Genomic DNA, 12,796 nt, shown 5'->3' on the forward strand with positions numbered 1-12,796 from the left:
TTCTTCTCGCTAGAAGTTGCTTTCCGAAACGGTGGTAGTATTTAATTGTTGACGATTCGAAAACGCTCTATTGTGAAGTTTACTTGAATAAAATTGATTTGATTTGATAATATATATTACGTTCATTATAAAACGAAAACTATGTTTAAATGAATTAAGAGGAAATATTAAATTTATTTTATAAGTACAAAAGTAAAAGCACTCATTTTTAAAATGTAATAATATCATAGTGAAAACTTGCATATAATTGCAACAACATTGTATTCAATCCTATTAAAGCTGCTTCTAAAAGCGAGTCCCTGACCCCAATCTTTAGCGACAGGGTCATTCTCTGTGTATTCAATAGGATCCACAATTCAACGCAAGCTCCAAACATCTGTCGCACAAACGACGATTTATAAAAGCCCCTAGGATGCGAACTTCATAATAAAAAACGGTTGCAATGTTCTCAAAATTAACTGCATATTTAAGACCATGAATGAATACCATAATTACAAAATATAATTTCAAATTAGTCAAGCTAAAGCTAACATAGCAATACAATAGGTATCAAATGTGTAATAACGTTACGTAAGAGAAATCCGCCTACAAAATGAATCACTAAATACAATTAATTTCACTTCATAATTAATATTATGAAGACAAAATATTTGTTTGTTTGTAAACAATAAATACTGAAGTACTTTTATTAATTCTTTCACAGTTAAGGTATTTTATTCAGAAGTAACTCAATATAGTATCTGTAAATACACGTAATTTCAAGCGGAGCCACGGGCTAAACTAGTTCATTATAATTTACCTGCTTCTGTTTCGGGGTCAATGCTTGTTTAAAATACCCTGCAATTACAAACGATTTGGCATACTTTTTCGACCGACCATATATTTATCGTCAACCCTCTTCGAGCATGCTTTTATTGGTAGGCTAGTTCCGAGCCATCGTATGGGTAGTTGAAACGATTAAGTGTTCGATGGATGGGTACTTCTCAAAATCCACTTAAACGTACCGAAGGACATCCATTGGGGTGGCCTTTTTATTATCTACCGGAAGTTCAATTACATCACAGCCGGCCAAGACATAAACCTATTAGGCATAATTAGTACAGGTTTTATTACGAGCTTTTTTTTTAATTCATTTAGTCAAAACAAATACGATTAATTAACAATTATAAACGGTGAAAGGTGTATGATATATACATATAACTTTGTTTTGTTTCTAAATTAACAATACGTAATTATCGCTGGTTTAATAACCTATTAGGACATTGATCACTGCAACTGTCATTGCATTGAAACTAACTGAATCTGCGGCGTTACCCGCAAGAAATTTACAAAACTGCCTGTAGATCACCCCTTCACCCCCACATTTTTAAAAAAGTACCCTATAACCATCCTCTAGACTCAAACTCAAACAAAATTTCCATAAAAAATGTCATCAAAATCGACTCAGCGGTTTATACGTGAAGATTAATTTACTTTTGCATTTATAATATGTATTAGTATAATATAAATATACTGTTCGCTTCCCTAACTTTAGGCAAGTTATGTGTCATTGTGCTCGCGTCCTGTTTTCGGACACCTGGTAAATCGAATGGATTTTTAATTTGTGTTGCCGCTTACTATAAAATATAAATCCTTTTTAGACCGCAATAAACCCAACCGAAAAATGCAGAATCAGGTTTTCAAAATCTATACATATAATAATATCAGAGTGTTTATTTATAATATTGAAATAGCCCTTTTTTTACTTTTTTGGTATAATATGTTCTTACATAAACCAAATTAAAAATTTTTGCTTGTCTGTCTGTTTGTTCCGGCTAATCTCTGGAACGGCTGAACCGATTTTGACGGGACTTTCACTGGCAGATAACTGATATAATAGGGAGTAACTTAGGCTACAATACTTTTTTTTGTTAAATTCAAACGCATACAAGGTCGCGGGCACAGCTAGTTGAATATTATAATAAGGTAACATTTGGTCTTTTGAAGAGAAATAATAAACAATAATACATACGTTAACCTGTTGAATCAGATGTATTAAGTTTTATGAACTTATACTTTGAGTGTCACCTCGTAATTAACTCACGTATCTTATAATCGTTTAAGAAGTAACTGATTCATCGGTACAAATATTTCCAGTCAAGTCACCTTGTGGTCTTGCTTTGTATTTTGTTTATTGACATCATATCGATACATACAATGTTTATTGGTAATATTAAAAAAATATAATACCAACAAACAAACTTATTACTTCATTCGCTTGTCCTACTTAAATACGAATATTAATATTTTATATGTATTAAGTTACGGTTACAAATTTACGACATTTATTTAGTAATATAAGTAGAAATTAAAAATAAATGACAATACTACAGTTCCTTCCGATCAACAAATGTCATAATTCCAACATATAAATTGTTTATTTTTGTTAATTTGGTACTATATTTTATAAAACCTTTTTAGGGAAACACATAATAATAATTTATTTACTTATAACATGTATGTAACGAAGTTTTTGCTTGCAGTATAGATAATAAAATCGATGTCATCCTACACATTTATACATACATACTTTATACTGAATGTATTTAAATCTCCTTCCTTTTTATATACTTTTCAGTATATTCTAGAAAATGGTACAATTTCCAACCGCAATAGTATTAAATTAAAACACTCTAGCATTAATTAAGACATTAAACTAGTTTAACTCAATCACGGCGCTCAACAAAAAGCCCGCCATCTTGTTAAATGCAAGCATACCACTTAGGTCTTCCATCTAAATACCTGAGTCGCAATCTGCAGTACTTAATTGTTTCGCCGACTTACTTCGCTCCGAATTCCTTTATGCTACCAATTCCAGGGAATACAGCTGCCTTTTACGGTAACTGCTTCAGATATGAGGTCATTCTGATTTCAATTAAGTTCATATTTTCCTGAATTGGAAGCAAAATTATTATCATCCCTTCTAAAAACATTACGACTTACTTTCAATATATACAAACATTGCACAATATAGCTTATTTTTTTAAATTGTATGAACGATTTAATAACAAGGCCTACAAATTCGATTGGAAAATGTATTTCTGCGTTAGATAATCCTATGTATTGTCAAATCTTATGAACATGACGTTTATATACTCAATGGTCAAAATAATAATAAATTTACGTATCACTGAGAAGCTATCAGTTACAAACAAACTTAATTAGGGTTAAAATAACATGAACGTTTTAAGTTATACCATATATGTGATTATTTAAAAAAAAGCTGTTTATATTGTTTTTAACCCAAATTAAAACAGAATGTGAAACTTCCACATTTATGGCCGCTTAGACTATACCAATACATCATTTCCGCTAATATATCAAATCTATCCGACAGTACGTGGCAGCTTTCTGCTGTATTGATTGAATATTCAAGTATTCAATTATTTTATTAAGAAATAAATTATGCCAATGTTACTAAAACATCTCTGTCTTTCGTTTCGATATTTCACAGCCAAACCAGTAAATCGAATTTGATATAATTTTGTAGGACTTTTTAATAACTAACCCATCACAACAAACGCGAGTCAAGTCGCAGGCGACCAATAGTAATTTACAATCGAACCGATCACAGAAATATACCTTGCCTGTTGGTTCATAATAGTACGAATAAGAACGTACTCGGACAATGAGCAATAAATATTAAAAAAAAGTTTAAATAATATATTTTAAGACTGTCAGAAAACACTTTTGTTTGAAAGAACATTGTTTATTGTTCTCAATATAAACAAAAGTCATCTTTTGTTTGATTTACTTGTTGAATAGTTTCTAAGCTTTAATAATACGTTATAATTTTACTGACTGTGTAACTGTTGGAATGTAATCGTATGTTTTAAATGAATACCCTATATTTCATGATAAGCAGACCTTTAAATAGACGTTTTTATTGATACAAGAAACAGCTGGCGAAGAACACGGTTCGTTTAACAGATGTTCCTAAGTACCTACGTATTTATTTTGATAGCTTAATAATTGTTTAGTGTAAACTGCTTAAATATCAGAACGATTCTAAATGAATATTATTATTTCTGATTTCAGATTTATATTTATTCAGTTTTATATTTATTTGACATTATCTAATATTGAATGGGTTATTTTTCAATCATTAACGAAAGCTTGATATATAAATGTTCTAATAGAGTTATCTATCCCAAGAGATGGAAAGGAGAAAAACAAGTCTTAGTCTTAGTCTCATTTACATATTCGATTCGATTTGTTAAAATCTTCTGTAACATGCACTACAAAAATTGTGGGTTGATATTATATCTTTATTTATAATTCAATACTATTCCACTTATGTTCTTATATTAATTTTACTTTCATACTAATTTTTTGGAAGTATCCAATGATCGGAAAGTAATATAAAAACGCTCTATTATCTATCTACCTACTATTAACGTATCATTAATAAATACCATAGAAAAATTATATTGTACCATTCAAGGTCAAATTTAATTATTCATTTTAACTCCATGTAGAATAGGCTTTGCAACGCACTTAGTTGAGAGTCAATAACGATTTACCTTCAAATTTATGAGATAAAAAACAAACAAACATAGTAGTACATCGGTATGTGTTTTGTATGTACATTTTAACTTTAAAATACCAATTAAAGCTTAACATTAGGATTTTATTAACTATAAATCAAGTAATTACTGCAAAACTGAAACTGTTAATAAACGTGACGGGTTGAATTAATTACTTTTTTAAATTGGAAATTGTTTTACGTCAAGGTGGAGCTATGATAAGCGAGTGGATATAACACGGAAATCTTAAGCGAAGCCAGTGGTTTCAAAGCCCATCAAAAATCAGAAAGGTTTTCACATTAAATAAAGAATTCGTGAAGTGAAGCTGCTTCTAACGTACCAACTGCAAACTCTCTTATTAAGAGAAAATGAGCAATTCATCCATCAGTCAGACATATGTATCGTCTCTGATCAAATATATTACTTACTTATAAAAATCTTATCAAACACATATAAAACATTATTTCGATAAACATCGCCTTAAGCGAGCAACTAATGACGTCGTTTATTTTAATTACACATGATTCACGTCTCGTGCATTTGAAATTAACGACGAGGATAAAAATATAAAAAAACAAACACTACTATCAGTGATGTAAAACAATGCAAGCGCCATGAATCATAAAAGTCGTCAACGCTCGTTCACGTAAATTAATGAATACACCATCCATGACCTTTACGCGAGTCGAGATTTTTGTAGAGATCGAAAAATATTAAAGTGAAATGAGTACGAGACTTTATAAAATCGATAGCGAAAGCGGTTGACCTTGTAACCTTAGTCATTGAACGTTTGAAGACGACTACAAGAAGACTCTATGTAGGTATATAGGTACACACATATATAAGACATTTACGATATTCTTCACTTTCATATGATACACACACACACAAATAATACATTTACGATATTCTTCACTTTCATATGATTTTAGTTTCCATATGATATAATTTTAATTCCCACTATACTTTAAAATGAATGCTGTAGAGTGACATACGCTGTTTAAGTTGTGTATATTTTCATAAACAAAACCATTATGTATTGACGCTACGTTATATGTAAGTACATACGTATATATCACACCAGTCAAATCTCTCAATTTGCGATATCGATTAATAATGCGTTTATTTCTTTACATACAATATACACTATACGCTGATATTATTACGATAAAAATAAAGTTTCATCTTGATCGTATGAACGATTTAAAACAATACACGAACAATAACCGTCATAATTTTATAAGTACGTCTACATTTATTTACAAGAATATTTATCTTAAGTTTAATGAGAAATTCATAAAATTAAACAAGTAAACTGATAAGATATGCCTAACTTTTAAGAGGAATTCAATGAACTCAAATATAAGCACAAAAATATTCGCAGCATCCTACAAATTTCTACCCGTATCATTAATTCCTGAATAATGTAAAAGCTAAATTACCATACATTTTAGATACATTTTTAAATCAAAATAAAAGTCAAAAATCTTTATTCAAAATAGAAGTGATTACACTTTCTTATTGATGGTCAAAAAATATACTACCGGTCCGGAATTTAACACCTCAGACCTGAGAAGTACCGGCGAAAGAAACTCAGCGAACAAACTGATTTCTTTTCTTATCATGTTACATATACAACATTTATTTTTAATAATAATCCAAATATATTTTTATTCATCGTCTCATTCCCAAGGTGTGCAGTCAACTAGAAATTCATTAGTGTTGTAATAATATCCTTTAGCACACAAACGCTCTTTAACGATTCTAAAAATGCAAAATTTGGCACATTTTTTTGTCATCATAGCTGTACTTTCAAACGAAACGCAACATAAACAATGTGAGCGTTTGACATATCATGCCATAGACCAAACGAAAGGTCGTTTACACCTGCGACACCAATATTTAAGGTGAACAAAACATTTATTCGTACGCATTATTATTTCACATAAACATATAATATCATAAAAATAAGAAGAATCCTCATGAATCCAACCCAAATCACTCTCACGTACCTACTGACGTCATATCAGAAATCCGTTAATTGAAAAATGAACTAATATTTTGTGATTACGTAATTAAAGAAAATTAACCGTAAAAAGAACAATGTAATATTTAAACGGTAACGTTTTTTTTCTCTACACCTAAAATAAATCGTGACAAAAGGAAATAAAACGACATAGTTTTTATATATCTTTAAATGATTCAATTACTTAAAATAAAATTTGGGTGATCGGTTAAAAATATATATATGTTACGTACAAAGTCAAGTCAAAAATTTGTTACCACTTATTATACCATAGACACATTTAATTACTAGAAATAAAGATGCCTCATAATCCAAAACGAAACTTTTCTGTTCAATAGCAAAGATCACGTATTCATGTTACGTAGGTACTTGTGAAAATATTTAGTGCAGATCGTTAATAACATATTAACGTGAAAAACAGTAGAAACAAATGAGATATTACAGATTAGCTAAGTATGTAGAATTTTAAGGTTTTTACTTATTTTGACACATTAATACGTACCGTAGACTACATCAAACGTTATTAAAATAATGTCAGTCAATAAAGAAAAAAATCTTTAATTATCTATAAATAGGGGGTCACTGAAGAAAATAATGTGCCAGAAAAATATTATGTGGCTCTTTTGTACAAGATTTAATTGGCTTCAAATCTTAAAAAAACTGATGATAAAGGTATATGTTTACAATCTGCTTGATCTAAGTTGACCGGTAAGAAATTAGTCACAATTGGCTGAGCGGACCCAGCTTTTAGCAACAAAAACGAAGAGCGCGGGCGGTAACGTAGATTAGAGCCACAATTGTACGCCTATTGCACGATAACTGTGACGTAAATTGTATATCGTTATTGTTTTACATGCGCGAACGCATCGGTACCCTAATAGGCCAACAAATTGAGATAGCTCGTAACACTACGCATTAAAAAAGTTTATTGCTATATAAGTTTGAACGAAGACATCCATAAATATAAAATAATTATAAAAAAATTACTGAGCACCTCGCGATAAACCGAAAGTGTGTATTTTTTTGTTTTCAGAGAAACGTTGTTAGAAAGTAATGGAAAACTCGAAACGAGATTTCAATCTGGGTCGAACTGGTCCCAATAAGACCAAGCCGGCACATAAACACAAATGTGACTAAGAGCCCTTTCACATGTGGTCTATAATGTAACATTTTTATATGCATTAATAAATCATATACGTACATATTCGACGTAATTAGACCGTCGAAATAAATACACGAATAAAATAAATTTTATACGAATATTACTAACTAAAACTGTCGTGATATTTTGCATATATTAAAATAATTTATTATATAAAACCTATCAATATAAAGAGTTACTCGTATTTGATACGAAAATAACCTTTTGTGGTCAAGATCGATCCTGCAACTTTCTCATAGCCCGTTATGCGTTGAGCTATTGAGGTCTCAAACTGTTTTAAATAAAAATGTTATACAGAATCGGAATGTTATTTAAAACAAAACAAAATAAAATACATATATAGACATCGACGAAATATACAAATCAAATAAAAAATCAAACTGTGAAGTGTGAATAAACAAAATGCTACACCTTTAGTTATTTTTATTCAATAGTTTGAAAACAAACCTTTGTTACGATACGCTGAAATACAAACAAGTCGAACTACTTTGTTAAAGGTAATTGTGACGGTATCTGCAATAGGTACTAGATCATTGACTTGTAAATGCTTGCAAAAAAATATTATTGTCTATGAAAAAAATAGAACGACAAACTTTGCGTATTTATAGAAATAAATCCAAATCACGACAAGCTAATGAGCCAAATATATTGACATTGTAGAAATCACTCAGCCAAAAAATCGAAAGTAGTAGCTACACATATCATCATTCACATACCCCTATCACTAGTGAATACTTAAAAACATACACTCGATCGTACCGTTCATTCAATCATTAAATTTCAAGAGGCAGACATGATACGCGCGTCATCAATTTATTGCACGAATCATTTCATCCGTGCATATAATCCATAACGAATGCTACATTACAGACGTTATTGTTTATATTTTTTTTCACTCGTTTACACGTTACAGAGCACAACACTAGTGTTTATTATACATATATCGAACAAGACTTCAATGAAAACAACAACACGTTTGTATAAAAACTGTTATTCAGATCATTAATTTAAAAAGGGTGAAAATATACAGCTTTAAGTTTTGTGTTTATCAAAATTTACTATTCATAACCGCACTTTTTACGAATTATGGTTACAGCAAGTAATAAAATTAGTGTAGTATATTTATTAATCCTAATAATATTATAAAGTTTGTATGGATATGATATGGATTTTTGTTACTATTTCACACAAAAACTGTTTAAGGAATTTTAATGAAAATTTACAATCATACAGCTTACACAACAGTAAACGGGTGGGTCCTAATATGTAAAGATCTTGTGTAAATAATACCGAACAACCAACGCCTTAAAAGCAAGCGAAGCCTGAGCTTCTAAGGTATTTTTATCCGTTATTCATAATCACGCTTCCAAAATGGGCCAGGCGTCTACGGCGACACTGTCTAGCTAACCGCGAAAACCTGCCAAATCCTTTTTCTTAGAGCATTACTAAAACAATGTATGTAAAGCCTGAGCATCTCAGCGACGACCTCTTCTCCTCTCGAGGAAAAGTAGCTAAATGTATCGCGCAGATCCAAACCTGTTATTTATGTACAGATTTTCTTAAAAAAGGTGTGTGGGGAATTAAATTACAAATATGTACAAATAAAGCAATTTAAGATAATTTAATATTTTTGAGAAGCGAAATGGCCCAGTGCTTAGAACGCGTGCATCCTAATTCCTAATATTAATATATTAGATAATTGCGGGTTCAAATCCAGACAAGCACCACTGAATATTCATCGTACTTAATTTGTGTTTATAATTCATCTCGTACTCGGCGGTGAAGGACATCGTGAGGAAACCTGAATTTGTCTGGAAAATTTACAGGCTGTTGTTGTTGTAATAGTTATCTCTGAGAACCCACAATCACACAATCAACAACAACAAATCAATCGGTTCAAACAAATCAACAAAACTGGAGTACACATTGATTGGTGTACCACCAATTTATTGTTATTTATAATTTGTAATGAGAAATTGAACAAATAAATACGTTTTTGAATTTCAATTAAATTATATACTATACGTTTTTTTTTTGGTTCTTTCATCTTGCCCAGTCAACTGTAAACTAAATTCAATTTACGGTAAATTATCGATTACAAATAACACTTATTTGATTTATACACAAAAACATTTTAAACGAAATACATTGCGTTGCTCATACAGAGTATTGACTAATTAAAAGAGAAAGTTTATACAAGTCTGATCTTGTGCATATCGTTGACGACTATAGTCCGAATACTTTCGCCGAAAATGTATATAAGTTTAAAACTAACCTTAAAGATGATGAAGCTTATCATATCTATGGAGAAAACGATTTTTTTTTGCGTAGAGTTACGGCGAACTAGTATACATAAAACGATTCCACTTCAACTCGTAAGAGTCTTAAGAGCCGACAAATATTTTTTCAGTTGTTGATAAGAGGATCCATTACAATAAATCTTGCACGTAAGTGCTTATATCAGCCTTTTAAAATAACGAAGAACTAAACCTAACAGAATACCTAACAATCCTAAGGAGTATTGGCGTCGGGAAAGCAACCGACCGTAAGTCTGTCAAAAACTGTATCTACGAAAAAACGTGATCACTATCTCGTATGCAATGATAAGGAATACAATGTTATTTATGAATGTTTGGAATTTGATTGAATTTGAATGTCATTCTACATTTAAAACTTTGTTCATTTTTTTCTTTTCGAATATCTCGAATATAATTAATGACGCTATCGATATCCAAATTCATTACGACCGATACGTAATCAGGTCATAAACAAAACACCTGTATAAGTTTACACTGAATGGTAAGTTAATTAAATTATATGAATGAATGAACAATTAATTGTTTATTAATATTTCCTAGAGTGGAGAGGGGAGGAGATTAGTTATTATGGGCAGACTAAAATAGACCAACATTATACTTATTAGCCTTTTAAAATAATATTCATTTAAAAATATTAGGGAATATTTACATTATGTAAAAAAAATACACATGAAGTGTATAAATACAGTATACTCTTGTTTGTTCTTTTGTTCATTAATTTTAGATTGTGATATGTACATCCCAATTAAAATAAAGAATGTTGTTATAACTGTTTAAAAAGTACATAATATTTAGTCATTAAATCATATTTAGCTATTTATAATGAATACCTAAAACTCATTAAACATAACAAGAAAATTTAATACAAATTGAACAATAGCTTGTCACAACAGACTTCTCTTTGAGAAGTAATACTGACAATGCATAAATGGCATAGTCATATAAATGTATACTGAAGAGAAATTATGCATCGAAGCATACTTGAGTCAAAGGTCAAATTATGTAAGATGAGTCACAACCAATAAAACTTTTATCACAGTTTAGTGCAATAGATGAAACTTGCCTCATTTCACATGCTCATATGACTTTGTACTTTAAAAATATATTACATTTATTATTTTTACATGACTAAGTTATACCTAAATAACATTATTTTATATTGCTTTTAGAAACACATTAAAAATATATATGTTTAAGTGGAAAAAAAGAAAATTATTTATAAATACAACCCTTTTCTTCTACAGATGTAAGTTGATATTTTAAATTTGTATAGTACACCTATAGTAGATTTTTGATGATTTAATAATATATTAAAAAACCAAAGCAATGCGATTTGGCTGCTGATTTCTTAGAGTATAAAAAGTTAATAATGTTTTTTAGTATATATGGTAGGTGAGTATAAAAATATTTACATAATACTTCTTAAATCTAATTTTAAGTTTAAAAAGATGTTAAATTTCATATGGGCATGTTGACTATAAATTACATACAAAGAAAAAATATGTTTACAATTTAAACTGTTAAACAACAAAAAATAGTTATACACAATAAATCCAAAAATATTACATGGGCTTTAAATATAATATATGCTACTTTTCATCATTATCATGAAAAATGTATACATATACTGTAATTTCAAACATATGGATATTATTACATATATAAACATATGTAGATCAAGGCAACATCAGTTTCATTATTCATTTCATTTAGAATATGTTTATATTTAACAAAAGATAACTTTATATATTATTATTTCTCATAATTAAGTTATAATATACAATATATATTATATTATTATATATACTTTATATATTATAAATATCACAGATTAAAGACATTTCTTAGAAATAATAAAAACAACTTTATAAAGTTCATATGAGCCTTATTTAAATTAATTACAAGGAAATATTTTTTTGTCACAAAAATAAGTTAGTTTTTGTTTTAGTTTAGTCACCATGTAAATATTTTACTCATACGCTTAATATTAATGTTTACGCTTTAATAATAAACTGATTATGATATTTTAATCTTAAATGATAGTAGAAATAAAACTGTTTTGACTACAAACACGCCAATAGAAATAAAGAATTATATATATTTTTTATATATTAAAATAATATTTATGCTTTAATTTGTTTGTATATTATGTATTTTTCTAAGTAATAGTTTATCATAGTTAATAACATCGTAAAAAACAATACTACTAACCTCTTCCAAAGCGTTTATTGTCTGTCGACATTGTGGCATACGCGAAACAAATGTCGATGTAGTTGGTGAACTGTAATCCTCTCGAGTTTCGTCAATAAATTCACCAATACCTATAAGACCCGGCATGATGACCACAATACATAAACTGCACTTAAACTGAGTCTTGAATCACATTCGTTTAATACAATATACACGATCTATTGGCTATATTCATCGAAATAGAAACACGCAATAAGTCGAACACATATTGCTAGGCACAAATCACTTCTGCGCAAATAAAAACAATTTGCGTTGATTTTAGCAAAAGAACACATCCATCTCTACGATCATGAATGAACAAACTAAATTGAAATTGAATTGAATTGAATGTATGACTTTTAAGAATGAATGATAAAATAACATTGACAGAAAGAATGAATGTTACATAGACAAAGCAAATCCACTTAATTTTGCTTAATGGTTACCGGTGGCGCCACCATTATAAATGTTCTTGAAATATTCGATTTTAGAATTC

The 12,796-nt window shown here is 29.5% G+C and overlaps 1 protein-coding gene across 6 annotated transcripts in view; it reads right to left on the reverse strand.

Annotated features, from left to right (window-relative positions):
- Nucleotides 1–12,629, reverse strand: part of LOC124534141 (arfGAP with SH3 domain, ANK repeat and PH domain-containing protein) — a 66,440-nt gene extending 53,811 nt beyond the window's left edge. For all 6 annotated transcript variants that reach the window (XM_047109879.1, XM_047109863.1, XM_047109847.1 and 3 more), the window contains exon 1: nt 12,283–12,629. In XM_047109879.1, the coding sequence (XP_046965835.1) occupies nt 12,283–12,408 (126 nt within the window). In that variant the 5' untranslated portion in view covers nt 12,409–12,629. The remainder of the gene's footprint in view (nt 1–12,282) is intronic.
- Nucleotides 12,630–12,796: the final 167 nt, after the last annotated feature.

The sequence above is a fragment of the Vanessa cardui genome, chromosome 1 (genome assembly GCF_905220365.1).
Source record: "Vanessa cardui chromosome 1, ilVanCard2.1, whole genome shotgun sequence".
Taxonomy (NCBI): domain Eukaryota; kingdom Metazoa; phylum Arthropoda; class Insecta; order Lepidoptera; family Nymphalidae; genus Vanessa; species Vanessa cardui.